Genomic DNA, 25,112 nt, shown 5'->3' with positions numbered 1-25,112 from the left:
GGATACCTTTCCTTCACACTTGACAGGAGTCGCCTCCAGAGGCTGAGGGCTTGTGTCCCTTTTCCAATCGCCTTATCAATGCCCCCTTCCCTAGCAAGGGATCCCAGCTGCTTGGCTTCCCTACCGTCTTATTCCAGGCTACTAGCCCCATTGTCCCAGCATCGGAGCAGCCAGGTGATAATGTGTTCACCTGGACGACGGCTGAAATCTTTTCGCATATCCCGCAGCTCACTCAGGGATAGAGATCGGGTGATTACTTCTGGTTCTGCCTCTTCCTCCTGTTTTCGTGATGACCCTGGTTCATCTTCATCCTTTGCTAAATGAACTGATTTTTTTGTGTATTTCTTCTTCTGTATAGGGGCGACTGATACTGGCACAGGTTGGTTCTCTGGTTCAGCCGCAGTGCCTGTCGCAGGGGTCGGAGTAGCCGCAGCGCCTGTCGCAGGGGTTGGAGTAGCCGCAGTGTCTGTTGTCGGGGCTGGAGTAGCCGCCTTGCCTGTCGCTAGGGTTGCAGTAGCTGCAGTGTCTGTTGTGGGGGCTGGAGTAGCCGCAGTATCTGTCAGTCTGTTTTCCCTCCCTTCCCCCTGAGGGTGCTGCATAGTATTGAGCAGTGTTTGGTAGATACTAGCCAGGGCCCAGCACAGTGCGATAAGTTGTGCCTCTTTGGAATCGCCACAGCATTTTCCTTTCAGATAGTCTATCACTTTATCAGGGTCCTGTAGTTGTTCAGGAGTGAAGTTCCAAACCATTGGAGGTGAGAAGTTCTCTAGATACCTGCCCATTTTCTCCCACATGCCATGCTACCCATGGTTATTAAGCCTCGGGGCAGATTTCCGAAAGGTATTCTTAAACAGTTGTTTAACCTTAAACAAGGCCTGGAACACATTCAGGAGACATAGCCATAGGAACATGCTGGTTTGAACATCCCAAGGATATTCAAAATTCTCAAGAGCCACTGTAATTTGCCTGGAGGAGAAGGGGAAGGTGAAGAAATGTGTCTCCCCCGTGGCTTGGCTCTCCAATGAGAAAAGGTACAAGGTGTAATTATTAATAGTTTCTGATAGACGGCTCCCAAAGTACGGAGGTGAAGGCAATGCTGAGTACAAATACCAGATTAGTTCCACAACCAGCAATTCTATCGTATCATAAGCCAGTGTTACAAAGTAGAACAACATGATAACTCTGGCCCAGTTCCCATGGGTGATAAACAGCACAACAGGGAGCATATACTGCAAGTAAGGTATTACATAACGCACCTTTAAGAACAAGCGCACCAACTTTGAGAGCAAATACATCAACATTGTGACCAGCAACTATTGAACTAATATAATGTATGTTTATAACAAATTTGTTCTAACACATTCCAGTCAGATTTGTCGTTATCTCAACCCGTTGTGCCCCACGTTGGGCGCCAAAAAGGACTGTCGTGGTTTAACCCCAGCCGGCAGCTAAGCACCACGCAGCCGCTCGCTCACTCCCCCCCACCCCTGGGATGGGGGAGAGAATCAGGAAAAAAAACTCGTGAGTTGAGATAAAGACAGTTTAATAGGACAGAAAGGAATGAAAAACAATGATAATGATAATAATAATAATATGACAATAGCAATACTAAAAGAATTAAACTATACAAAGCAAGTGGTGCACAATGCAATTGCTCACCACTCGTTGACCGATGCCCAGTTAGTTCCCGAGCCGCAATCCCCCTCCCAGCCAACTCCCCCCAGTTTATATACTGGGCATGATGTCATATGGTATGGAATAGCTCTTTGGCCAGTTTGGGTCAGCTGTCCTGATGGTGTCCCCTCCCAGCTTCTTGTGCCCCTCCAGCCTTCTTGCTGGCTGGGCACGAGAAGCTGAAAAATCCTTGACTTAGTATAAACACTACTTAGCAACAACTAAAAACATCAGTGTGTTATCAACATTATTCTCCTACTAAATCCAAAACACAGCACTATACCAGCTACTAGGAAGAAAATTAACTCTGTCCTAGCTGAAACCAGGACACTCCCCCTAGAGTGCAGGAGCAAAGAGAATTTGAACCACATTCAAGTTCCAATATCTAATTTAAGTTTGTTATGTTTAAATTTTGTTACTTTTAAAACAGATTTTTACTTTTTTCTTTTTCCTCACAGTGAAACAATTTTAAAACATTTCATCTCCTGGAGAATCTCTATAGTTCACAGTACTATAATATTTGTATTGCCCCAGCTTGAATTTTTCATTAAGAAATATTTCTTTGCCACCATACAAATATTCCTACTTTGCATTGGAAGAAAAATATTTTGTGCTTCTAATGTCAGTATAAAAACTATTAGAATAAGGACCTTTTACTTTCTTCCCCACTTGCTCTTGTTTTCAGAGCTGTAGAAACAGGATCTTTTGTTTATACAATTTCATTGAGTGCTCTGCACAAACTTCAGAGGTCTTACAGGCCTACAGTTGCAGAAGTAGAGCACATGAGCAATAAAAGCTGGGGGAAGAAGAAGGAAGGGGGGACTTTCAGAGTTACGGTGTTTGTCTTCCCAAGTAACCATTATGCGTGATGGAGCCCTGCTTTCCTGGAGATGGGAAGTAGTGAACGAATTCCTTGTTTTGCTTTGCTTGCGTGCGTGGCTTTTGCTTTACCTATTAAACTGTCTTTATCTCAACCCACGAGTTTTTTCACTTTTACTCTTCCAATTCTCTCCCCCATCCCATTGTGGGGGGAGTGAGCGAGTGGCTGTGTGGTGCTTAGTTGCTGGCCAGGGTTAAACCACTACAAGGTCTCAGGAAAGTTATAACCCTTACAATATCCAAGAGGCATCAGACTGCAAAGAAACTGTTTGCCACATTGGTCTTAACCCCTTAACTACAGAATGACTCACCACTCATATGATAGACATTTCATTGAAAGCAATGCCATCAATGACAAGTGTGGACTAATTGCCACAGTTGTGAGTATAGAAAAATATATAAACAAGAAGCAGAATATAAAATTAAAATTAAAAACCTGAGAGAATATATAAAGATATTTAGACTTTAAATTTCCAAATTGAAATTCTTTAATATTTAATTTGTATGTCTATTTTCTGAATGTGATTTTTGGGTTCAAATCTTCAGTTCAGCAGAGAAAATAAAACATTGTCCCTTAAAAGTGCAAAACTTCAAAACAACAGTTTTAGACTCCAACTAGTCATGACAGCCCTTCCAGTTGAGTCACTGATAGGTAATCATTATGGAAATATGCCAAGATCAGCCAAGATTTCTTTGCTGGAAAAGATCAGGGTTTTTTTTTTTTTGTGATCCCAGAGGCCTTAGATTACTTTTAAGTAAGAGAAATTATATTTAAATTGGAATATTTAAATTGATTTGTTCAATAACAAGCTGAACACCTGGAAAATACAACCCCACAAATGCAAAAAAATGTGTAATTTCTGCAATATTGCCTGTTAGACAGCTACCAATATTTTCTAGATGGATTCATGTACTTAGGTGTTATGTGGCTCCAGCATCCCATTAGAAATTTCATTCATCTCCCTGTCAATCCCTCTTAATACAGGTATGGAAGGCCAATACAGTATACCTAAGCCTGCAGAAGAGTAATGGAAGGAGCCATCATAAAATTACATTAAAATTTCTTTTGCATTAAAAGAACAAACAAAACAAAACAAAACACTCAGAAATTGCTTACAGAAAAGGATATTAAGATTATAAGACAATTTCTCAAACTTTAAGAAATGTCAGAATTGTTTGTCCAAACAGCCATAATTTGCTCTCCGCATATGGCACACATTATGATAGACAGAGGTGCTCTTTAACAGTGATCACAACCATCTTTTCCATGAGACCAGTACTTCTTTGGGTGAGAAGAACAGATGCATTTTACAGACAGAAAAAGAAGCAAAGATCTGTTGCCCCTCAGTTTTTGCAGACATTGGAAACTATGTAATGAGTGAAGCAGGGAACACATGCTTTGTATTTAAGACAGAAACACTACTCTCTAAAACTATGTTTTGGCCTTTTCTCCACCCCAGAGAATGTCTACACCTTTTTGAAAGCAGGTATGCTTTTGCATTGCCTGCTCTTTCTGTGAATCAGACACAACTGAGCTTTGAACTGCATAGTCAAGGTCAGTGTGGCATATCCCTGAACTGATAAATCTGATGACAAGCAAGATATATGAGTTCAGATGTACTTGTCATACTCAACTACATTAATGTTCCAGATTTTTGCTATAGATCAGCAGGTAGTCTTACAATTACAAGGAAAAAGCCCCTAAAGCTTCTGTTGGTTTGGTTTCTGCTACAGTTAAAATGTTCAAAGCAAGGACAGTGTTTTCTTAGATTCCTACAATACCTAGAATGTTGACATTACAAGAAACTATAAATGGATATTTAATATTTAGAAGATGAAAAGTGAACATTCTTTTGATCTGTAAGCAATGATAGCACTTCGTACTTAAAAAGCACTGGAAAAATATTAAGAAAACCCTTCTGAGATAAATATTATAATGTTTTATTTCAAGTATTTAGAAATGGAAACAGCAACTATTGAACAGTTCCAGCTCATAGCACAAGCTTATATCCAAAAACTTTCACAGACCAAGGTCACTTCATGTTTTTACCTGTCTTTACCTTCTCTATGTATATTAACAATGATGTTTCATTGTATGCCTTCAAATAATTGATGACATTTTTATAAGGCTTTTAAACACAAATAAATTTATTTTATTTATTCTTGGTTGGTGATGATCTTTGCACTTTGGACATGCAAGTAGCAGCTTGTAACAAAGCCACAAAACACAAAGCATTTTTTATTGGTAAGGTATGTCTAGAAGCAACTTTGCAATTAAATGCAGAATGCAGTCTGGAGAACTAGATAGCTCTGAGAATATATGGAGAATGAAAGATAGAGGCATTCCTTCATGGACTCAGCTGAGATTTTATTTTTATATCCCCCCTCCCCACAAGTAAAATAAGCTTCATATCAGAAAAAGAGCTACTCCTGCTTAGCATATCAATGGCATTTGCAGCAGATGGTCCAGGGACTGAAGGGGTTGTGAAAACCCTTTTCAATGCTGTCTATACAGAGTCTAGGTTAATTTACAAATTAAAAATTCTTAGTGATGAATCCCATTTCTTAACAATTCATTGGACATTAAGCTTAAATTATTTTTCTTTGACAGTTTGCAAAAGAATTGATAAAAAAAAATTTACTTTTAGTGATACATTCCCAAAAGGTTCATAAAGCATATCCTTTAAATTCATCGGCACTGAGATCAGGTTCTACATTGTAATATACCCTCTAAAGGGAGCAGAAATTAAATCATCCTCTGAGAAGCCTTATGATTAAAAAACCCCACAACTGTTACATGAAGAGCAGGGCAATGAGATGGCAGATCATTTGTACTAAGGAGTAAAAGGGAGTTAGAACAACTCATCCAAAAACAATCTTGACAAAGATTCTGGAGAAAAAATTTATAATCATGAAGAAACATTTTCAATTTTTTGTGGTAGATATTTACTTGATAGGAACACTGACAAATTGTATTCTTGGGAAGCATATTCTTTTAGAGTCTGTCAGTTTGCAAGCCAGATTAAGAGATTTCTGCATAGGTCATAGAAAAGGTTAGACCATTGTCCCAACAAAATCTGGTGAACATGCAAGATTATTACCAGCAAAATCTTTACATTTTTTTCTTACAGAAGAACTTCCATGTAATGCAATATAGGATATGGAGGTTCTGGAAGAATGGTTGATAAGCCACTGACTTTCCTAGGTGGAATATTTGGCAGCAGACCACCATTATGAAGAGACAGCAGTGCATACAAGAGCAGTGTTTCAAGGAGCATTTAATTAAGGTCTATCAAGATCACACTGAGATCTTTAAAAGGGGAAGGCTTCCAGATTGGAGCAAAAAGTCACAAAACAGATCAGAAAGAAGTTTTGATACTGTAAAAGAAGAAAATAGAGAATAATTTGCAGATATGGCCACTGAGTATACTGTGAAATTGCTAAAAGGAGAGAGATGTCTTAAAGTAAAAGTAGTACATATTTAGAACAGCAGTAACAGCAGAACCTGCTGTTAGGTCATGAGATTTTTTATATATATATTAAAAATTATATAATATTTTATATATATTATTCACTGCCACCTATCTGAACAGAATACACGATACTGTGATTTGTATGTCATAGCTCAGTAAAACTCTCCCTCCTGCGCAGCCTCTCCAGGTGAGGTGGAACAAGGCATTCCTTGCTCTCAGCAAGTACTTGGGGAGTGGGAGACTCTGAAGTATTTCAAATTAAATATTTGAGGCAGAATAAGTCAGTATTTTCCAATATTTTATTAGAAAATTCCTGACAACCTCTCTCCTGAAGTTCATGCCTAAAAATCTTTTTTTTCTGTTGAGATGTTTTTTACAGACCGAAAGATGCAGTCCAATCTTGAACTCAGCATGCTTCAGCCTTTGTGTTACTTTTTAAATTGTTAACAATAATCATATAATGGGATTTAATTTTTCTCATAGTTGATTTATTGATTTTTTAATTTTTTCTCCCAAATCAACATGTGTTTTAATATTGTTGCTCTCAGCAAACTATTGTTGATGAAAGGCCAAAGGCTTGGTATTGTCACAGCTGCTTGTATACTAGTGCCATCAGATATCACAAATTGTTGTGTGACTATGGTGGCAACAACTCCTTCTCCAATAGATATACTTCATATAGTCACCGCTGACAAATATATTCAACCCACAAGAGAATCACATGCAAGTTTCCAGACTGCAGCTATCACAATAAGTAAGAAATATTTAAGTACGCAATTGTTCTCAAATAATTGTTTTGTAGCTGGAGTATCTAACTTAGCGCTCTCTCACATACGTTGCATTCCTCGGAAATGAGTGATACATACTTGGAGAAACACTCTGTTTGTAAGTTTCAAATATTTATTCTGCTGTAAATTATTTTTTATGTGGGGAATAGAGCTCGTTGTGAAGTCAGTTCTTAGGCCTTTTAATGAATATTTTTTGTGATCTTGCTGGATTTCCACATTTAATTATGTGATCTAATTTATTTCCCATGACAGCATGCATTTACACAAGTCATTATATTTCTTTTTGATTATGTAATGTGCTACATGCTATGATTATAATTAACACCTTTGGAGAATTAAATCTCTTTCATGTGAATGTGCATAATAATGAATAGGTCCAAGAGGTAAATGATATTTTAAAATAACTTAGATTTTATAGCTTATGACTGTGCTTATGAAAGTACAACAGATGTTATAGGTTCTTACCTCTGCACAGCAAGACTGGAAATACAATAGCTAGGTTTTCTGATTCATCATTCAGTGAACCTTCCCATCCCCAAAAGGAAACAGCATATGTTATCTGTCATTATATATGTGCCTTCTATAATGCAAAATTATATTTATGGTAATGGTCAAATAAATCAATTGTTTATTTGAATATAACTGGAAAATTGTTATAATATTAAAATGCACATCAGAAATGTCTACTTTTCCTTTAACTTATTTAATATGGAAATATATATTGTTCAGATTCAGCTGGAAAAAAAATCATACAATTTATAAAATCTATTCTAGATAAAACTTATTTGCTGTCTTATTTATTTTTGAGGAAAACTGAATATATAGACAAATATTCTTAAAACACCTTGTGGAGATTCCTTCTCTAACAAGCTCCTACTACTTGTTCTGGAGATTATTTATCAGGGTCAGCAGATGCAGATTTATCATAGAAGCCCAATAAAGCATACACCATACACTCACACAAAACCACATTTTACACTTTCAAAAATTAACTCATTCACAATGAATTTTTTAAATTATCAAGGTATCACTATCAAGAGATAATCCCAGACACAAATTTATGCCTTAAAGAACACTATGAAAGTTCCTGGATATTGCAGCAAAAGTTAGTCTGGCCCATAATGGTAGTGTGTTTAATTGTACATCATGCATTCTTACATGTTATTACACCTTAAACTATTCCAAGCTTACTTGAATAATCTATTGTCCATAAAAATCTGTGACTATTAGTCTACAATAATCAACTTCACTGTCGGGAGCATACCTGTGGAGCACCTGTCACAATGAGCTTCTAATTGATTAGTTCTGTTATAGTAAGAATATTTAATGAGCACTGATAAGTTTGGTACACTGAAGAACATAGAAGAGATACGATCACTGTCTAAGAAAAGTACAATCTAAGAGGAAAACAGGTTACAATTAAAGCATATGACACAGATATAATACACGACCACAAGTGTTTCTTTATAAAACAATAAATGAAATGGAGTATGTCCTTCTCGTCTTGCATTTCTCCCCGTGCATGCACAAAATTTTACTTTTTTTCTATATTAATTCTGTACATGTTCTTTTTTAAAGAACTGAATGCAGAGGCTTAGTAAAGGTAAGCTGTTGAAAATAATGGCTAGAAGATCCTGAACGTTTACTAAGAGGGGAACATACAACTGCCAGAAAAGAAGTTCTGTGCTAACATGATGTGGTGGGTTCACCCTGACTGGACACCAGGTGCCCACCAAGCCGCTCTATCACTCCCCCTCCTCAGCTGGACAGGGGAGAGAAAATATAACAAAAGGCTCATGGGTCAAGATAAGGACAGGGAGATCACTCAGCAATTACCATCATGGTCAAAACACACTCGACTTGGGGAAAAAAAATTAATTTATTACCAGTCAAATCAGAGCAGGAAAATGAGAACTAAAACTTAAACACCTTCCCCCACCCCTCCCTTCTTCCCAGGCTCAAATTCACTGCCGAATTCTCTACCTCCTCCCCCGAGCGGCGCAGGGGGACAGGGAATGGGTGTTACAGTCAGTTCATCACACGTTGTCTCTGCCGCTCCTTCCTCCTCAGGGGGAGGACTCCTCACACTCTTCCCCTGCTCCAGCGTGGGGTCCCTCTCATGGGAGAGGGAGAGGACCCCCGTCCTTTCCACAGGGTGCAGTCCTTCAGGAACAGACTGCTCCAGCATAGGTCCCCCATGGGGTCACAAGTCCTGCCAGCAAACCTGCTTCAGCGTGGGCTCCTCTCTCCATGGGGCCACGGGTCCGCAGGTCCTGCCAGGAGCCTGCTCCAGCGTGGGCTCTCCACGGGGTCACAGCCCCCTTTGGGTGCATCCACCTGCTCCAGCATGGGGTCCTCCAGGGGCTGCAGGTGGATATCTGCTCCACCATGGACCTCCATGGGCTGCAGGGGGACAGCCTGCCTCACCATGGTCTTCACCAGGGGCTGCAGGGGAATCTCTGCTCTGGCGCCTGGAGCACCTCCTCCCCCTCCTTCTTCACTGACCTTGGTGTCTGCAGAGTTCTTTCTCTCACATATTCTCACTCCTCTCTCCGGCTGCAATTGCTGCTGCACAGCAACTTTTTCCCCTTCTTAAATATGTTATCACAGAGGCGCTACCACTGCTACTGATTGGCTCAGCCTTGGTCAGCGGCGGGTCCATCTTGGAGCTGGCTGGCATTAACTTTATTGGACATAGGGGAAGCTTCTAGCAGCTTCTCACAGAAGCCACCCCTGTAGCCCCCCTGCTACCAAAACCTTGCCACACAAACCCAATACACATGAAGTGTTAGCCATGTAGTGTCATGCCATCTCTGATGAAGGAGAAAGATTGCTTGCTGAACTTTGCAGGTTTAGAAAATGTAAAGTCAACCCACTATAAGTTTATTAATAGTATAAAGCAGTAGAGGTTTTACAAGATTATTTCCTAAAATTTTGCCATGAGGGGAGATGTCAATATTACCAACATTATTTAGTGGCCAAGATCAAACATTAGCTGGGCATGAGTGAAAGGTCAGGTCTGGCAGTGCATCCCACCACAACTGAGTGACCACACTGTAATGCAGACACAGTCTAAGAACCAGTAACTTGCCCCAGGCAGAGACCAGTTCTAACACTGACCATTTTTCCCAGATGAGGACAGAAATAAGCCTTCCACTAGCAAATGATTCACTGCACTTTTGCATAAATCAGACGTCTGTCAGTACTCTGCCCTTTGACAGAGTAAAACTTACTGGTTCCAGTTAATGGTTGCTCTTCATGGGACTGGTAGCTTGACAGACTGAGATGCTGAGACCCCTCTCCCACTCTTCTTTCTCACTTAAATGTTAACTTATCTATTGTTGGAATGAACTCTTACAAGTTTTAAGGTCAGTGTTCTCCTGGAGCACCAGTGGAAAAACCATACTTGGTACTAGATGAAACCGAAGTATAAAAAAACCCAAAAAGTTCATGAGATACAGAAGAAATGTCACAAGAGAAATAAAATGGAGTAATACCTACAAATCCCAAAGAAGCTGAAGCTCTTCAAGGATGTACGATGGGAAAAGCCAGCTAATTGCTAGAATGTGCTAAAGAAATTGTAAGAACACATATTCCCATAAGAAATATATCTATTAAGAGATATGAATTGCTATGAGAAATCAAAAAGGAAAAGAAACTTCTGAAGCTTTTATAACACATTTGAAACTTTGAGGTTATGTACATGCAACTATAGAATACCTGTGAAATCCTTAACTTAAGGCCAAGGTACAGTGGAGTCTTGAGATTCAAAACTGAGGAAAAGGCTACCATGAGATACCAATTTCAGCTTGAATAAAACATTGAAAATGTGTCAAACTGAAGAACAGACAGACAGGATTGCAAGGGCTGGGGCAAGAACAAATAACCTGGTTTACCAAACCACAAAGAAAATAGCAATATACACATGCAAAATGAAAGTGAAGATAGCAAGTTTGCAAAATACAGAGTGATCCAACAAGAAGCAACGTGGAAGACTGCTTGAGTCTAATAGGCTTCCCAAGATGTTATACTGTAAGCTAATAAAAACATTCTAAACTACTGGAACTTTTTGCAAAATCTTAAAAAACCTTAAGGAAGTCAGAGAATTTATGGAAGGGTACAATAGTTAAAACCTTTGCAGTCACACATAACTCGCAATACAATATAGTAACATATAATAAAAAATTGTGGATGTAAAAGCACTTTTGCAAAGCAGTTCTTTGCTTTTGAGGTAACTACTAAACAAAAGTAGAACTATAGGAACTCAGTTCCATTTCTGCCAAATTATTTAGAATTTCTCCTAAATAATGTCCAACACAGAACACACCATTAAAGACAATAGATCAGACAATACCATGACCTAGGCAAATCACTTCAGCTATTAAAACTTATGAAGAAGTACCAGATCTACAAGACAGAAAGGCTCAATGAAAATGGTTGAGATGCATCTCTCCTTTCCTTCCAAAAGAAAATGTAATAAGTACTGCTATAAAAGAAAAATTTTGTACTAGCAAATCTAGCCAAACAAATGTATTGTTCTTTCTCCTTCATATTGTTCTTCCTTACTCATGTATTTGTTCCTGTACAATAAAGACTTATAATTTAGTCTTTGATTCTTTATGGATCTTTCTGAAGTGGTTTTGGGTTTCCTTTCTGATACCAGGAGCTCTGCTCTAACATGACTCCCATTTGGGACAATGTGTCTTTGCCTTTTCCTTCTATATGGGGAGATTAATTTTGTCCCTATCTGTCTCTCCTCAAGTTTGAGCTCTGGAGAAACAGTATTATTTCTCTGGTAAATTAACTTGTCAGTAGTTAACACCATTGTGCAGCATCCTCAGCTTATTGCAAGCCACTCTAGATACTAGACAGCATCATGTTCCCCTAGCTCATTCCTTGCCTCTGCCCCATTAATTCATGCATATGTGTGCCTAGATCCCATCAAATACACATACTGTCTTTGCAATCCTGTTGCCTATTTGCATACAAACATACGCACAAGCATGCCCTTCTTTACCTAACAGAATTTCAAGAAAAGAGTGGATATGTGGATTGGGTTATCTTACATATTTGTAGTATGTCTCTGTGACAATATTATCAATTAAATTATTTCCTGGGAATAATTTATGCATCTATTATGAATATCTTCACATTATGTGTGGAGAGGATCCCATACTATTCCAGAAAAGGAGTAAGGTAACCCAATCTAAAAAGTCTGAAAACCAATGGAAGAGTCCTCTGTAATATGTCGGTTGTTACCTTGACTAAAACCTTATATAATATTTGGTCAGCTGATTTAGGAAGTGTGAGAAAAAGCAAGGAAGTAGTAGAAGAAACTCAAACAAACTGGATTTGAGACATACACACACACACAAAAAGAGACTACTTTGTTTTCTTAATTCAACAGAAACAAATAAGGTCACATGCAAATGTGAAACTCATCTTCATCTTATTCAAATAATCTTCTCTTCTTAAACTCTACATTTTATTTTAATAGTTCCAAAAGGATGTTATTGTTAATTAAATTTTGTTGCATCTGTAACCTGATTAAACACTGCTTTTAATCTCATGAGTACATGCATCTAATTAAATCAGGAAAATATGCTGCAATCTGGCTTCTCTTTGAAATATTCCATAACACTCAAAGTTTTTTCCACTGAAGTTTGAACTACTCTGCACAACTCTCTAGAACCTTTCAGCTGTTAATATAGAGTATACATTGTTTATGAACCTTATCCTTTCCTAATGTTCTTAGCATAGTTATCATCCTACTCTGCTTTAATGAATCTTCCTTTTGAAATGCTTTTCATACACCAAATTGTAATTACTTTAGTTCCCTGAGAAGCACTAAGTAGTGAAGGAAAGGAAAACATAGACATGCATTAAAAGTCTTTGAAGAAAATATATCTTGAAAATTGGAAGAAGATGTAGTGAGAAAAAGTATATAGTTTCAGTTTGGTATAGCTTCAGTATAGTTTAGTATGGTTTCAGCATAAATACACTGAATCAAGCAGTGTAGAACCACATCAAGTTAGGTAGATTGAAGAGCAACATATTTATAACTAATACTTGAGGTTTTGTTGTTTTTCGGAATTAGTGCTAAAAGTGCATGAAAAGATATTGTACAATAAAAATAAACAAAGACCTGAGTTTATCAGTACCCTTATGTCAGTTACATTCCTGAAACTTAAAATGGCACACCTTACCCATATTTATCTAAACTCTTTCTAAGGCATCTATTGTTTTCGTATCCAAGTGCCAAAGTCAATATAAAACTATTTACTATGGGTGGGGACAAAGGCTGGCTGAATTCAGATGAAAGTACTCTATATAACTGAGCACATACTTGTATTCTTACAGTCAGTAATCATATTAAATGGTTAGGTGTCCCAGTTTTGGCTGGGACAGAGTAAATTCTCTTCTTAGTAGCTGGTACAGTGCTGTGTTTTGGATTTAGTGTGAGAATGATGTTGATAACACACTGATGTTTTAGTTGTTGCTAAGTAGCGCTTATCTTAAGCCAAGGATTTTTCAGTTTCCCATGCTCTGCCAGCAAGCAGGTGTGCAAGAAGGTGGGAGGGAGCAGAGCCGGGGCAGCTGACCTGAACTAGCCAAAGGGATATTCCATACCATGGAACATCATGCCCAGTATATAAACAGGGGGGAGTTGGCCGGGAGGGGCGGATCGCGGCTCTGGCATCGGTCAGCAGGTGGTGAGCAATTGCATTGTGCATCACTGGTTTTTTTTTCTTTTTTTCCCCTCTTCTTTTTTGTTATATTCCTTTTCATTACAATTATTATTATTATATTTCATTATTATTATTGTTAGTATTTTATTTTACTTTAGTTATTAAACTGTTCTTATCTCAACCCACGAGTTTTACCTTCTTTCCCGATTCTCCTCCCCATCCCACTGGGAGCAGGGAGGCGTGAGGGAGCAGCTGCGTGGTGCTTAGCTGCTGACTGGGGTTAAACCACGACATTAAGTTTGGGGATGCATGTTAAAAAAAAAGTCTAAAGATCAAAAACATAAAATCCTTGAACATCAAAAAGTACTAGATGAATCCCAGAAGAGCTGGAGAGGGGACAGATATCAAAGGGGAAGACTGACAATGGACTCATGAATAACAAACTCAATTTATATAATAAAAAAAAGTCATATATCACTACTTGCTGTATCTGAATACTCACACACACACAAATAAATCACAAAGGCAGCAAATATTCTGTCCAAAGTTATATGCAGCAGAGAAAAACTGAACATTTTGTGTTCACTGAGAAATATTAAGGCAACAAATAATAAAGGCCAAAAAAATCAAGCACATGCATGCCATGACTTTGTACTTCCAATTAAATAGATACAATTTAGTTGCTATGTTACACTGACATTACTATCCTGCTCCAAATATTTATGCTTCTTGCTTCTCATTCCTTTCCTACAGGAAGGAATTTTTCATGGAAAATAAAGGAAAGTTGACTTCCCACGAGTTACTAAAGTTGTATGATTTAAAGTATCTAAACATCCTTCCACAGACATTTAGACATGCGTCACACACACTGGCTGTTCACACAGCTGGGGAACTGACAAGTCTCCTTCCCTGTAATTGAAGGCTCTCTCTTCTCACAAATCCCAGCATGTATGACCCCATCCTAATGATCTCTCCTGCCAAACTGCACTGGGGATAGGCGGCTTAGAAAAGGCATACAAAAAGCCAACCGAGACAATCCAGAAACTGAATTTGTCAAGCACATACCAGAAGAGTTAATTTATCTTGTCTGTGTCTGGTTGTAATATGTGCTGCCGCGTCATTATATTGACCATATCTTAAAGCATTGATTACTTTTACAGTAAGACAATATAATGCAGATTTCTGAGGAACTTGAATTGGTTTTGGCTAGAGTATATTTGAATTCCTGACCACGAAGCTTTGAAACATTTGTTTCTTTTCAGTTATGGTTGTTTCCTATAGACTGTAGACTGACATTGTCTATAGACTGACAGCGATCCAGACTAAAAGTTCAAGATGACTTAAGTAGTTTTAATTTCCCAGTTATAGGCAAGACTAGCTGTAACACTCTCTGAACTATAAGTTATTCAGAAATTTCTCCATCAAAAATGAAGACCCCATGCAACTCTACTACTTAAAACCTTCTATTTCAACTCACTCAATGCTGTATTTTTTTCCTCCCCAAAATTAGTAATCTGGAAGTTTATCTTTCAACTGTTAGAATTAATTCAGAGTTACAGCTGGGGAAGGATGAAGGAGAGAAGGACTCAAAATGTCTGAGGCTAATGGTTAGTGATGAACTCTGAGTTGAAAGAAATATTAGTAAATTTTCCATTATACTCTTGTAAGCAAAATTAAGTTATATAATCACCTTTCTGAACATAGGCATGGAAATCTCCTATTAAAAATAAATTAAAAAAATAATTGATTTTTTGAGTTGTGCCTTCCTAAATACAACCGATACAGAGAGAACAGATTTAAGTAAATGGCTCCATCAGTTTCTTAAGTTCTCGTAGTAAATGACCCAGTCTGTGTACAATTTTCATGACAATTTTTATGCAAGACATGGTTTTCAGAAGACACAATGGTTCAACTTTTCTGGAAAGAAGAACCATAGAGCTTCTTACAGAGGTGTTAAAGGCTTACATACCACATTACCTTTTTTAATCACAAGTAGTTACATGCCTTTTACATAATATACCATCACCCCACTGTGAAAATGAACATGTATGTGAACATTGCATCCTATGATTGGATACTTCATCACATAAAAAAATGAAGGCATTTTGACAGTTCACAACTGGGCCATTTATGCAGTCCTTACAAGACCAAATATTCCTGCTATATGACTAAAAATGTTAACACAATTATTCATGTGAAAGGATAATAGTCACATGATAAAGTAAATGCATTTTGGTGTCAACAGTTCTACATCCCAAGGCATTACAGGGGGAGAGCTATGGGCCTTATGAAAGAAAGGGGGAAGAACTGGGTCACCAGAACAATTCATCAGCCTGCCACCTACTTCTTGACTGTATCTGAATGCCATTTTGGAGCCTGGAAATCAGGGAGTTAGGTACAATCTAAATGAGTTTTTCTAGTACAGTGAATTTGCAGTGGCTGTATTTGGCATCACTGCAAGACACTGCAATATCTTTAGCATTATACATTTAGTTCTTATGCTACATATATACATAAAATTATAATCATAAGAAAAACATAAGAAAATACTAAAATTCTAAAAACTAGTGGCAATTTGCAAAGTCAGAAAGGACTGAAATATTACATGAATGGCTTTCTAATTATTGGTGGCTTGAATAAGATAATGTTATTAAAATTTTTAATGCCTGTGTGAACGATGGACTAAAGAAAGATGTATACATGAAGAATTCAACTACTGTTCTTAAAGTACAAAACAGATTAAATTAGAAATATAAGAAAATTAGAGCACTTACAGAAAAGATCATAACTATTGTGGAACAAACTATATGCACTCAAACCAGAACGGATCCTCCATAATACAACATTTTGCAGCAAGCTTACAACTACTCCATTTTCAAAAGCTCATTTTTTCTATGAACTGCCTAAAATAGATTATATGGATATGGAATTAAAACCACTATACTGCCTATATAGCCAAAGCATCTAGAAACCACATGTCTATCACACAGCATCTCAGTTTTCTAAATAGATAACCAAGTGAAGACATATCAGTAGCTACAGACTTGATGGGATTCGGCAACAAATAAATTTTGGAAGTACACAGTATCGCTTCTGCTTCCCTTCATATGCCTGCAAGTCTGATCACATATAATATTACTCAAGATTAGTGGTTTTTCTCCTCCTACTTCACTTCTGAAATACTATTCTTCTTTGCAGCTTCTCAGGTTATTTATTCTAACTCTCTGCTTGGCTCTCTACTTGCTGAAAAAAACCTGCTGCTAAGATGAGCCAGTCTTACAAATCATTTAGAAATAACTATGAATTGTTCAACAACAGTATTTTATAGGCCCAGTATTTCACATATTTGGGAAAAAACCCAAGCATTTCCTACACTCCACGTCATGCTGGAAAATGGCACTCTACCCAAACTCAAAACTTTCTGAAGCTCACTAGAGGAAGTGCGTTTAAACAAAATTCCACTTTTTAATACCATGCCAGCCTTTACCCTTTCATGTTGCCCAAACCTGTTTGTTCACTTCATCACTGTCCCTTTTAATACCCTTCCTTTCCCAGTCTTCTTAAATAACTGTCATAACACATACATAAATAATCACACATGATAATTTTCCTCTGTAAACTTTCACAAATTCTTATTTATTTTCATCTTACAGTGTAAAACAGCTCTGTCTGAATTAATTTATTATTTTTTTTAAATCTGGCATGTTCTTATGCATAGACTGTTTTATAAATTATTTAACACAGACCAGCAGTTAGAGATCCATAATGTTGTGGGGGTTTATACATAACTGTTAAGGGAAAATGAAATCTCTTAATTCCATTCAGTTTTCTCTGTTACACATGCAATTTCTGATCAGGCACACTGGTTTCAAAATAAATATTCTTTAAGTATAAAGGAACACTTGTTTTTCCCCATCCTTATCAAGGGCAAAAATATTTTATCACAGGAGTATCTGTTACTCTAAAAGAGGTCTGTAAATAGTACTCTGAAATATAGCAGTTAGGTTTTTTTGCTATTACATTTTGATGTACCATAAACTAAATTGCTTGGCTTTGATTCATTTTTTTCTTAAGCATGCATCCACACACTTTACTACATGCTTACCCTAGACATCTTTCTCCAGCAACTTTTACTGTTTATTGCCCATCATGCTGCATATATTCATTTTCAAATCACTGATTAACACCTAATCTTATTGTGGTGAGTTAACCCTGACTGGACGCCAGGTGCCCACCAAAGCCACTCTATCACTCCCCCTCCTCAGCTGGACAGCGGAGACAAAATATAACGAAAGGCTCATGGGTCGAGATAATGACAGGGAGAGATCATTCACCAATTACTGTCATGGGCAAAACAGACTCGACTTGGGGGGGGGGAAATTAATTTAATTTATTACCGGTCAAATCAGAGTAGGATAATGAGAAATAAACCAAAATCTTAAAAACACCTTCCCCCCACCCCTCCCTTCTTCCCAGGCTGTGGTGGGTTGACCCTGGCCAGATGCCAGGTGCCCACCAAAGCCGCTCTATCACTCCCCCTCCTCAACTGGACAGGGGGAGAAAATAAAACGAAAGGCTCGTAGGTCGAGATAAGGGCAGTTTAATAAAGCAAAAGCAAAGGTCATGCACGAAAGCAAAGGAAAACAAAAGATTTTATTCTCTGCTTCCCATCAGCAGGCGATGTCCAGCCACTTCCCAGGAAGCAGGGTTTCAGTACGCGCAGCAGTTGCTCCGGAAGACAAATGTAAACAAACGAATGCCCCCACTTCCTCCTCCTCCCCCTAGCTTTTATACTGAGCAGATGTCATATGGTATGGAATATCCCTTTGGTCAGTTTGGGTCAGCTGTCCTGGATCTGTCCCCTCCCAAGATCTTGCCCACCCCCAGCCTACTGGTGAGGGGGGGGCAATGTTGGAGAGACAGCCTTGATGCTGTGGGAGCACTGCTCAGCAGCAGCCAAAACACTGGTGTGTTATCAACACCTTTCTAGCTACCAATACAGAGCACAGCACTATGAGGGCTGCTATGGAGAAAATTAACTCCATCTCAGCCAGACCCAATACACAGGCTTAACTTTACTCCCGAGTTCTCTACCTCCTCCCCCCAAGTGGCGCAGGGGGACGAGGAATGGGGGTTGCAGTCAGTTCACCACATGTTTCTGCCACTCCTTCCTGAGGGGAAGGACTCCTCACACTCTTCCCCTGCTCCAGAGTGGGGTCCCTCCCACAGGAGACAGTCCTTCACGAACTTCTCCAACACGAGTCCTTCCCATGGGCTACAGTTCTTCACAAACTGCTCCAGCATGGGTCCCTTCCACAGGGTGCAGTCCTTCAGGAACAGACTGCTCCAGCATGGGTCCCCCATGGGGTCACAAGTCCTGCCAGCAAACCTGCTCCAGCGTGGGCTCCTCTCTCTCTCCACGGGGTCACAGGTCCTGCCAGGAGCCTGCTCCAGCGCAGGCTTCCCATAAGGTCACAGCGTCCTTCGGGCACATCCACCTGCTCCGGTGTGGGGTCCTCCAGGGGCTGCAGGTGGATATCTGCTCCACCATGGACCTCCATGGGCTGCAGGGGGACAGCCTGCCTCACCATGGTCTTCACCAGGGGCTGCAGGGGAATCTCTGCTCTGGCGCCTGGAGCACCTCCTCCCCCTTCTTCTTCACTGACCTTGGTGTCTGCAGAGTTCTTTCTCTCACATATTCTCACTCCTCTCTTCTGGCTGCAATTGCTGCTGCACAGTAACTTTTTCCCCTTCTTAAATATGTTATCACAGAGGCGCTACCACTGTGGCTGATTGGCTCAGCCTTGGCCAGCGGTGGGACCATCTTGGACCTGGCTGGCATTGGCTCTCTTGGACATAAGGGAAGCTTCTAGCAGATTCTTACAGAAGCCACCCCTGTAGCCCCCCTGCTACCAAAACCTTGCCACGCAAACCCAATACACCGTCAGGGGCAAAACAGACTCGACTTGGGGAAAAAAATTAATTTAATTTATTACTAGTCAAATCAGAGCAGGATAATGAGAAATAAAACCCAAATCTTAAAACACCTTCCCCCCACCCCTCCCTTCTTCCCAGGCTTAACTTTACTCCTTATTTTCTCTACCTCCTCCCCCCAAGCGGCACAGGGGGATGGGGAAGGGGGGTTTGGGTCAGTTCATCACACATTGTCTCTGCTGCTCCTTCCTCCTCAGGGGGAGGACTCCTCACACTCTTCCCCTGCTCCAGTGTGGGGTCCCTCCCACGGGAGACAGTCCTTCACGAACTTCTCCAGCATGAGTCCTTCCCACGGACTACAGTTCTTCATGAACTGCTCCAGCATGGGTCCCTTCCACAGGGTGCAGTCCTTCAGGAACAGACTGCTCCAGTGTGGGTCCCCCATGGGGTCACAAGTCCTGCCAGCAAACCTGCTCCAGCATGGGCTCCTCTCTCCATGGGGCCACGGGTCCTGCCAGGAGCCTGCTCCAGCACAGGCTTCCCACGGGGTCACAGCCTCCTTCGGGCATCCACCTGCTCCGGTGTGGGGTCCTCCAGGGGCTGCAGGTGGATATCTGCTCCACCATTAACCTCCATGGGCTGCAGGGGGACAGCCTGCCTCACCATGGTCTTCACCAGGGGCTGCAGGGGAATCTCTGCTCCGGCGCCTGGAGCACCTCCTCCCCCTCCTTCTTCACTGACCTTGGTGTCTGCAGAGTTGTTCCTCTCACATCTTCTCACTCCTCTCTCCAGCTGCAATTGCTGCTGCACAGTAACTTTTTCCCCTTCTTAAATATGTTATCACAGAGGCGCTACCACTGCTACTGATTGGCTTGGCCTTGGCCAGCGGCGGGTCCGTCTTGGAGCTGGCAGGCATTGGCTCCATCAGACATAGGGGAAGCTTCTAGCAGCTTCTTACAGAAGCCACCCCCTGTAGCCCCCCTCGCTACCAAAACCTTGCCACGCAAACCCAATGCATTTATATTACCATTTTCCCATTAAATGCAGGTGCTATTATATTTTAACACACAGTACACCAATACATTGTAGCTACAAATACATACATATTAAAAATTTAGGCACATGTGTATACAATGTGCAATGCACATACCTATCACATAGCTATGGTGTAAATCTAATTTCAGACAAATGAAGATAAACTTGAATAGCATATACATTTACTGCTCAGAATGCATGACTTGCTTTCTTTGAACATATTTCATTGCCCTCCTTTCTTTATATTAAATTTTTATTTGAAAAATAATGGGGAAAAAAAATCTCACAAGAAAAAACAGAACACATCAAGATCTCAGGACCATCAAAGCAAACAGGAATGTATTATTGAGTTACGATAATCTCATATGTAACATTTGAAAAATAATAAATTAAGTAATGAAATTATGCTGCTGTTTTACAGAAGATGGATGCAACAAAACAAATGTCTTTTATAGATTTGATCACAAACACACGACTAAGAAATGATCGAGTTACAAAAAAAAGTAGCACTAGAGAATCATTTAACAAGGGGTTCCCTTTCCATCTTTCCTCTGTTTTTTCTAGCAATTGCTTTGATAAAAATCACTGTTTCATATACAATATCTATTCCCACCATTCTTCTCTGTCATGCCCTTCTTAATTTGAGTGCTGTTAAAAGATAAACAAATTTGTGCTATTCTGCTTAGGGGCAAGAGGGGTCATAAATTGGCAATAAATAAGTAAATAAGATATATTTAAAAGATACATTTAAAAAAAATTTCTGCCTACTCACTCTGGCCTGAACAGCACAGAATGAGATAAGTACTTTTCTCTCTTAAGACTCCAATGTTTATTTCTGGAGGAGGGGAAGAAAGGGATTATTACCTAAGAAATCAGAGGAAATAAAGTAGCTTTTGTGCAAGCAAATATATGTTTTCTTACTTTATATAAATTATTCTTTTAAACTTCAGGTCTGAAATTAACTTGAGTCACAAATCAGGAGCGTCTCTTTCAACCAGACAGATTCATGCCAAGATCAAACCAACAAATATAGGCACTGACACCAAGAGAAATGCTCTATGAAAAAAAGTGACATTTCATGACAACCTGCTCAGTGCTTACCAGGTATGTGCCACAGTAAAACGCCACTGTTTTGGTATGTTGCTATTCAGAAGCATCCTGTGTAAAAGTCTTGGAAACTTTCGAGGAGAAATAACTGGAGACAGCTGGGGAGAAGCAGATGAAGATTTCCTAGATGTCCTGAACTTTTCATGTTGCAACAGGTTTTCCCTCAGGGTCTTCACAAGATCTTCATTTAACCATGGATTTTGACAATGTATATTATCCACTTCAGGAACAGTCAAAGTGTCCGGACCTGTCTGCTGAGCCATGTTTCCCAAGGAAGTTTGTTTTTAAGGTCTAATACAATCAAATATTGGCTTGACTGCTTAAAATATTTCCTTCCTTAATCAGTCCCAAAGAACTGTGCAGAGCTCCAACTCCAGTTCAGCCTATTCTGTTTTCAACATGGTGTCGCCTGCCCTCAGAGTCTCTATAGATAATGATCTACAAAGAAAAAAGCAAGCTAACTCCTCCACAGAAACCTATTAAACATTACCACTCCTCTCACAGCCCTGCTGCCAAAGATCACTTATTAGCTATCATAGCAAGTGAGCATGGGAGGAAGAAACTGCTTTAGCACAGCCTTTGTCAGAGCTATAAAGCTGCCTGTTAAACTACTGGAACTAACATGCTGCAGCTGCTTGAGTGATTTCTGGTTACATACATAAAAAGTGCTGGAGGAGGGCTTAAACATCAGATATGTGCTCATTTTGTTTGGTTATTCTTTCCGTTTGCTTATTCCTGAACTTTCAGGGAGGCTGAAAGGAAGGGGGACTGCTGAATAACCTCTTCTGTTTTTTCCAGGATCTACAGTATTTATCTTTGTAGTCCCCATTTACAAATGAAGATTACAAACTTTTTTACCTCTTAAGCTAACTAGCAAATGCTACAATTAAATAACGTCAAAGGGTTTAGGTTCTGCCTTCTCCCTCCTCCCCCCCCAAGTCAGTTTATCACAACCAGTTTTCAAATGATTTAGGAAAGGCTAATACTTGCTACCTTACATTTTCCAGAAATACAAACCAAACAAGAGGTTAAGATCTGCACACAAACTGAAATCAGACTATATGACAGCTACTGGTATCTGTTTAATGAGATGTTCTTAATTCACTATATCATCATATCATGACCATTACTTGAACTAGGGAAGTGCCATTTTTCTATTCACAGCTGGTGGGGAAACAAACTATCCAAAGATATTAAAAGAGAACCTCTAAAATATAAAAAGGTAAAAATACTTGCATTTATTTGATCAATACATACTGCTACTAAAATTCATTTTTATAATATCTTTTTTTCATGGCATTATGCAAACAAGATATTGGTGCAGTTTTCTGAGCCAACAAAACCTTTGTCAATCAATCCTGAGATTTATTTTTTTATTTTTTAATTAAAATAACTCACTTCAGCTATTCTGAAAGACAAAATTTTTATAAACATGTTCAGTTTTGTTCATAACTGACTGATAGTGGACAAAGACCTGTAATAACTGGTGTAAGGCTAATATTTGCTTAAGCTTGGTACATTCACTTTTACAGCAACAATTTTTTCAGTTATAACCATACTTCCTGTTCATCCTACAGGAACAAACCATCACCATTTTGTGAGAGATTTCTTTTTAATGTCAGAACATTGGTTACATATCATTTTTGTTGGTGCAATATATTTTTCCTCTTTTACTTTGTCTTACAATCCAGCTTTCCTTTGCGAATAAGAATTTCCTTTTAGAAGCACACAGTGTCCAGACTTTCAATGGGGTGAAGGGTGTTTGACCACAATTACACCACCAGGTGTGAAATGCAAATACTGTTTTCTGTCTTATGGAAAAATCAGAAAACCTGCAAAAGCAGCCTTCTGTCACAATGGAGAGGAATCACCTTTGTACTTAGCACTGAAGCCACAATTCCTGATGAGAATTATAAAGAGAACATCATGATGCTGACAGAAGTAGAGCAGAACAGCAACTGAAAGGTCTACTTACATTAAGAATGACATTGCTATCAGGTGTCAGCCACATTACATAGGCAAGTTTAACTATACTGCGTCATATGTGAAATTTGATAACAATGTATTTACAAATTTAAATCAATATTGGACAGCACCAAAGAATGCAGAAATCACTATGCATTATGCTTTTCTGTATTTTTCTAAAATTTTATAGAAGATTTAATCAGTGTATGAAAACTAACACTGACCAAATATAGACTAAAACCCACATATGACTAAAACTACAAAAACAACATTTTAAACTATGTCTTATTAAGAACAAAATTTAAACTGGAAATGAAATGTTAATCCACAGACAGAAAACGAATTGGATTAAATCATAACTAACATGATATCTGCTTCCACTCCTTTTCCATTGGAAGAGTAGTACACACAGCACTGCTCCTCAACAAGCAGACAAAATAAAAGCATGACATGAAATGTTTATTTTATATCTATGAAGAACAAAAATATCACCTCTCTATTAGTCTATTATTCTTTCTTATTTACTAAAAACCACTAGTGATTCCATGAGTCAAATCATTTTTTTCAAACAATACAGTCTGTATAATGAGACCTAGGTTCTTTTATGCTATGAAATACTGCTATCTGATGTCTATTCCAAAGTATGGTCTTCAGATAGCTGCAGTGGTTTTACAAAATTAGACAGATCGATCATTTGGAGATCAATGAATCAAAGACGTCAACAAGACCATTAACATTGATTACAGTGGGCTCAGGATCATGCTTTAAGTTGCACTGCATTACAAAGATAATTATAAAAGAGGAAAGTATTAGTCCACAGATCGACAGTTTTATTTCCCATGTTCTTAAAAATATTAGAACTAAGTCAACAAGGACCATTAGCTTGACATCCTGCATTACAGGTATTGAGTGGGTTTGCCACATATTCAAAGAGGTAATATGCAATGTGTATAGAACAGCAGGATAATGCCTTTTAACAGGAAAACTGAACTCAGTCATTATAAAGTAGCACCATTTGCATGAATAGCTAACTAAAATGCTTTTCCTTACTTGGTTAATGAGTTAAATTTCTGAATGTAGATGTTCCATTCCCCCAGATACCATATTTTGACATATGCCTGCATCTTCCTCCTCCTCAAAAACAAAATACTAAATGAGATCTTCCCTTCAGGTTCTGAGCATGTGGAAATTCAAATTGTAACTGCTCAGCAGTGGGAATTTGTGACCAAGGAATGATCTGGCATGGAAGGCCCAGCTGCAAGAAGGGGTTAAACTGGCTGGAAGCAGGAATGCCAGAGATAGAACGACTCCCTGCAAGGGAGTGAAGTTTCCCTGGGTGATAAGAAGATAAGAAGCAGCCTCAGCATTGTCTTGTAGCCATCCTGGAATGGCTCAGGGGCCCAAGCTCAGGGGCCACCTTTGGGCAGCAGAGCTGGGCTGGGGGGTGGACTCAGGGCCGGGCTGAGGTGCCCCATGCAACCGCTCAGGGGATTGGTGCTGGTGCAAGTGTATATAAGGAATCTGCTTGTGGCACATCTTTGCAGACTCCTTGTAGAACCGCTTATGGC

General features: G+C 39.2%; 1 protein-coding gene across 1 annotated transcript in view; it reads right to left on the bottom strand.

Moving 5' to 3' along the window:
* Positions 1–21,842, bottom strand: part of LOC127028996 (cAMP-specific 3',5'-cyclic phosphodiesterase-like) — a 290,999-nt gene extending 269,157 nt beyond the window's left edge. The window contains exon 1 of the mRNA XM_050914676.1: positions 21,574–21,842. Coding sequence (XP_050770633.1) covers positions 21,574–21,842 — 269 coding nt within the window. The remainder of the gene's footprint in view (positions 1–21,573) is intronic.
* Positions 21,843–25,112: the final 3,270 nt, after the last annotated feature.

Source organism: Gymnogyps californianus, unplaced genomic scaffold (assembly GCF_018139145.2).
Source record: "Gymnogyps californianus isolate 813 unplaced genomic scaffold, ASM1813914v2 HiC_scaffold_57, whole genome shotgun sequence".
NCBI classification, from domain to species: domain Eukaryota; kingdom Metazoa; phylum Chordata; class Aves; order Accipitriformes; family Cathartidae; genus Gymnogyps; species Gymnogyps californianus.
The sequence above is the reverse complement of the archived record's forward strand: the minus strand, read 5'-3'. Positions and strand labels throughout refer to the sequence as shown.